The sequence below is a fragment of the Dermacentor silvarum genome, chromosome 11, assembly GCF_013339745.2.
Source record: "Dermacentor silvarum isolate Dsil-2018 chromosome 11, BIME_Dsil_1.4, whole genome shotgun sequence".
Lineage (NCBI taxonomy): Eukaryota > Metazoa > Arthropoda > Arachnida > Ixodida > Ixodidae > Dermacentor > Dermacentor silvarum.
This window is the reverse complement of record NC_051164.1, coordinates 67,429,336-67,432,922: the sequence shown is the minus strand read 5'-3', so window position 1 is coordinate 67,432,922 and position 3,587 is coordinate 67,429,336. Positions and strand designations below refer to the sequence as shown.

Sequence of the window (3,587 nt, the reverse complement as noted above, 5' to 3'; positions counted from 1 at the left end):
ACGCGCGTGCCGCGCGGGTAGAGGGAAAGTATCCGGCGGGCGAGGAGGACACTCCCCTCGGGGAAAGGCAAAAAGGCATAAAAGAGCGCGACCGAGAGACCCCCGGGTCTCTCTGACCTCGCTTGACCTACTGCCTGGACGGAATAGACCCTTTTCCTAATTCAGTCTGGCAACACTGACACAGGAGGCTGCTGGCGCTGTTACTCCATCACTCTATGAGCTGTCCGCCATTAGTTGGTCTGAGCAACGACGCCTCCTCTAGAGGAGGCGTTGGTCTGAGCGAGCAGGGCGGTGTGTTCGCTGGTCGCTAGGTATCCACGCAGCAGCTGCATGTCTTGGTCCAAGAGCCTCGCTGTCATACCGAAAAGCCTTGATATAGGCAAAATAGAGGCGTATCGAACGTCGAGAAGCGTCGGAAACCGCAATGAACTACGCAGCCATAAGTTCGTCGCAGAAAGCTACGTCCAATGCTCGACGATTGAAACATGTTCATTCACAGCGCAGTAAGTATCCTCGCTATCCTTTTATTTTTGCATGCTTGCTAGCGTTTTTGTTGTTAAACGATACAACGACCGTTCGTAAGACACACAGGCTTATTCACATGCGTTTGCGAAGTGATATTTTGCCGTGTGGAAATATAACGTGTAGCTCGATATGACAGCTGTAATGACTGCGTTTATGCTGGAGCCAACAGAGGTTAACTTGTCGTTCTTACTTCAATGCAGTGATTCCACGCTCGTGCGCGTACGCGCTAAGTGCTTCAGGAGCCAAAAGAAGACAGCAACACCATATGCCGTGTCAGCCCTGCTGACGCACGATGGTTTTGTGAAAGAGTGTACATGCGAGTGCGCTGCTAGAGAGAACGGCACATGTCACCATATCATGGGACTGTTGAAAGTCCTTGTGCTGCTTCTTGACAACGGATATGCAGAGGCTCCGCCAGAAATGTCATGTACGGAACTGCCACAAATCTGGAGGAGGCCCCGGGGGCACAAAATACCGGCTTCTAGCGTCGACGAAGTTGACTGGAGAGCCGCACGGCCAGACGGTCTTTCTTACCCGCTCCAATCGCGTCTTTATGAAGCCAGAAAAAGACCGCGGAGCGTAGAAGAGGTTCAGAAAGCTGTGAGGCAGTTTGCAAGAGAGATGGCTGCACATACTGCGAGTCCACTTCTGGAACACTGGCAGTCTGCAACACCAAAGAAAGCAGACAGTTTGTTTGGCGAGACATGCGAAGGCAGCCTCCTGTGGAGTCAGGAAACCATTTGTGCCACATGACTTCACCACCTATTTATGTCCAGAAATTCAGCTTGGGGTGAATACGGAGTTGACACCCATGCAGCCAGCATTTTTTTCAGAAGCCATAAACACTGTTGTGTCGTGCGTGGGCCTGCCACCAAAGCAGCAGGCTGTAATCGAGGCAAGCACATGCATGCATGTAGCATGCTGGCATTTAGCATGAAATAAAGCACAGGAAACACGAGAACTTTGTGCACAACTTTCGCTTCTTTGTCTTCAACCTATGTAGCATACTCTTGCTACGTGCTGCATAACTTGTGTTAACTAACCCACTTCCACATGTTTATAACGCTTTTGCTCTGTATAGCCACCAAGCGTAATATTTACAAAGGTATGTTGACTGTGGTTATGTCTGCTTTCTGTGCGTTCTAAACTCTAACTCTAAACGCAAGCTTTTCTGTGCTTTCTGTTGAAGCTCACTGGCTTGACCAGACCTCTTGCCAGAAGAGCCTATGCATAGTATACATGTAGCTTGGAATGAAGCCAGAAAACGCAATAACATTGAGCATGACTTCCAAGTAGTGCCCGTGTTTTTCATCGTGTGCTCTTGCTACTCGCTATATACATTACTTGTGCTAACTAACCTTCTACATTTTCATAGCACCTTTTCTTCTGCTTAGTAATCGAAGTTTTATTAGTTTACAAAACTATGCTGACTGTGTTATGTCTGATTTCTCTGTGTTAACTCTAACATGTGCTGCACCCTTATATGCAGGCTCTCATGCTGTCTGTTGATGAAGCTCGCCAGCTTGAGCAGACCTCTCGCCAGCAGAGCCAAAGTGCAACATGGAAAGCTGCTCGCAAAAACCGATTAACTGCTTCAAATTTTGGTGTTGCTGTTACACGTGAGAATTGGACACAAAAAGGCCTGCAGAACCTAACCACAGACAGAGATCTGTCTAGAGTAAGGGCCATCCAGTAAGTACAGATCCAAAAACATTTTCTTGACCAAGTTGGTTCATAACAAAGTGAAAACTATAGCACAAGAAGACAAAGTGTACAGGCCAGGCACTTCCTATGCACTATGTTGTTTACAGCTGCTATGGATACTCTTGCTTCCAGTAAATTACGGTGGCTACAAGTGATTGGCACTAATGAATGTAGAGGTACAATGTTATTAACAGATTGCACATCTGCATCTGTTGTCACACTGATCAAGAAACCTTGTAAATGAGAGTAGCTTTGCATACTATATGCTAACACGTATACATACCGTATGTACTGCCTAACGTGGATTGTATCACACAACTTGCATAATGATATTTCTGTTTCAGGTACGGAGTTTCAAGCGAAGCCATGGCTGTTCAGCAATATGAAAGAACCCTCCGAACCTTCCGGCACAACATTGAGACCTTCCACTGCGGCCTTATTGTGGATCCCACGTGCCCATGGCTCGGTGCATCTCCCGATCGTGTGGTGTGGGACCCAGAGGAACAGAGTCCTCATGGCATTGTTGAAGTCAAGTGCCCATAGTCAATGAGAGACTTGAAAATACCAAGCACTCAAGGCTCATGCCTTGTGAAAGACGGCAACGGCACGTACAGGCTCAACCGCACCCACTTTTACTATTACCAGGTTATCGGGCAGATGGCCCTTTCAGGGCTTACTTGGGCTGACTTTGTCATGTATGCTCCACAGTTTCTAGTTGTTGAAAGGATTAGGTTCAGTGAAAGTGAATGGCAGAAATGCAAAAATAGGCTGGACAGCTTTTATTTTTCGACGCTTCTACCGTATTTGGCAAAAGCATGCAGTACAAGCAATAAATCTTGAATTTAAGAATTAAAAAATTCAATGAGAATTTCTGTATTTATTAATAAAGTTTTGATACTATTGACAATCCCTTGTATCCTTTTCTTGAAACGAGTATCGAAGCCATGTGCTCATGGCTTTGGCTATGCTAGCTTGGCAGTCACTGGGAAGGCTATGTAGTACTGAACCGACACCTTGCACAGATCCTAGGTTGCTATTAAAGGACTTTGAAGATTGCTTAAGAATGCACACAATGCCCAAATTTCATTAATGATCGGTGCAATTGACAGTGGGATGGGCCTGTCGAAAATGTGAAATGCCTTAATACGTTGAATGCGTCGCTCGACATGTATTCTGAGACTTGCAGTTTCCTCTGTTTGTCTAACTTCTTCTTCGGTCAGGTGCTGTCTCCGAAGGAAAGGGGGAATGTTCAACGCAACTCTTTTTGCACTGAGCAGGTCCTGTATCTTAAAGCCCTTGTCTGCCATTACCGAGTCGCCAGGCTCAAATTTGAGTTTTAAAAACCCACTTTTTTCAAC

General features: G+C 46.4%; 1 protein-coding gene across 1 annotated transcript; it reads left to right on the top strand.

Moving 5' to 3' along the window:
* The first annotated feature begins 1,295 nt into the window (after positions 1-1,295).
* Positions 1,296-3,368, top strand: LOC119433274 (uncharacterized). Its single transcript, XM_049658829.1, has 2 exons — positions 1,296-2,217; positions 2,574-3,368. The coding sequence occupies exons 1-2, from the start codon at positions 2,009-2,011 to the stop codon at positions 2,770-2,772; spliced, it is 408 nt and encodes a 135-aa protein (XP_049514786.1). The 5' UTR covers positions 1,296-2,008; the 3' UTR covers positions 2,773-3,368.
* Positions 3,369-3,587: the final 219 nt, after the last annotated feature.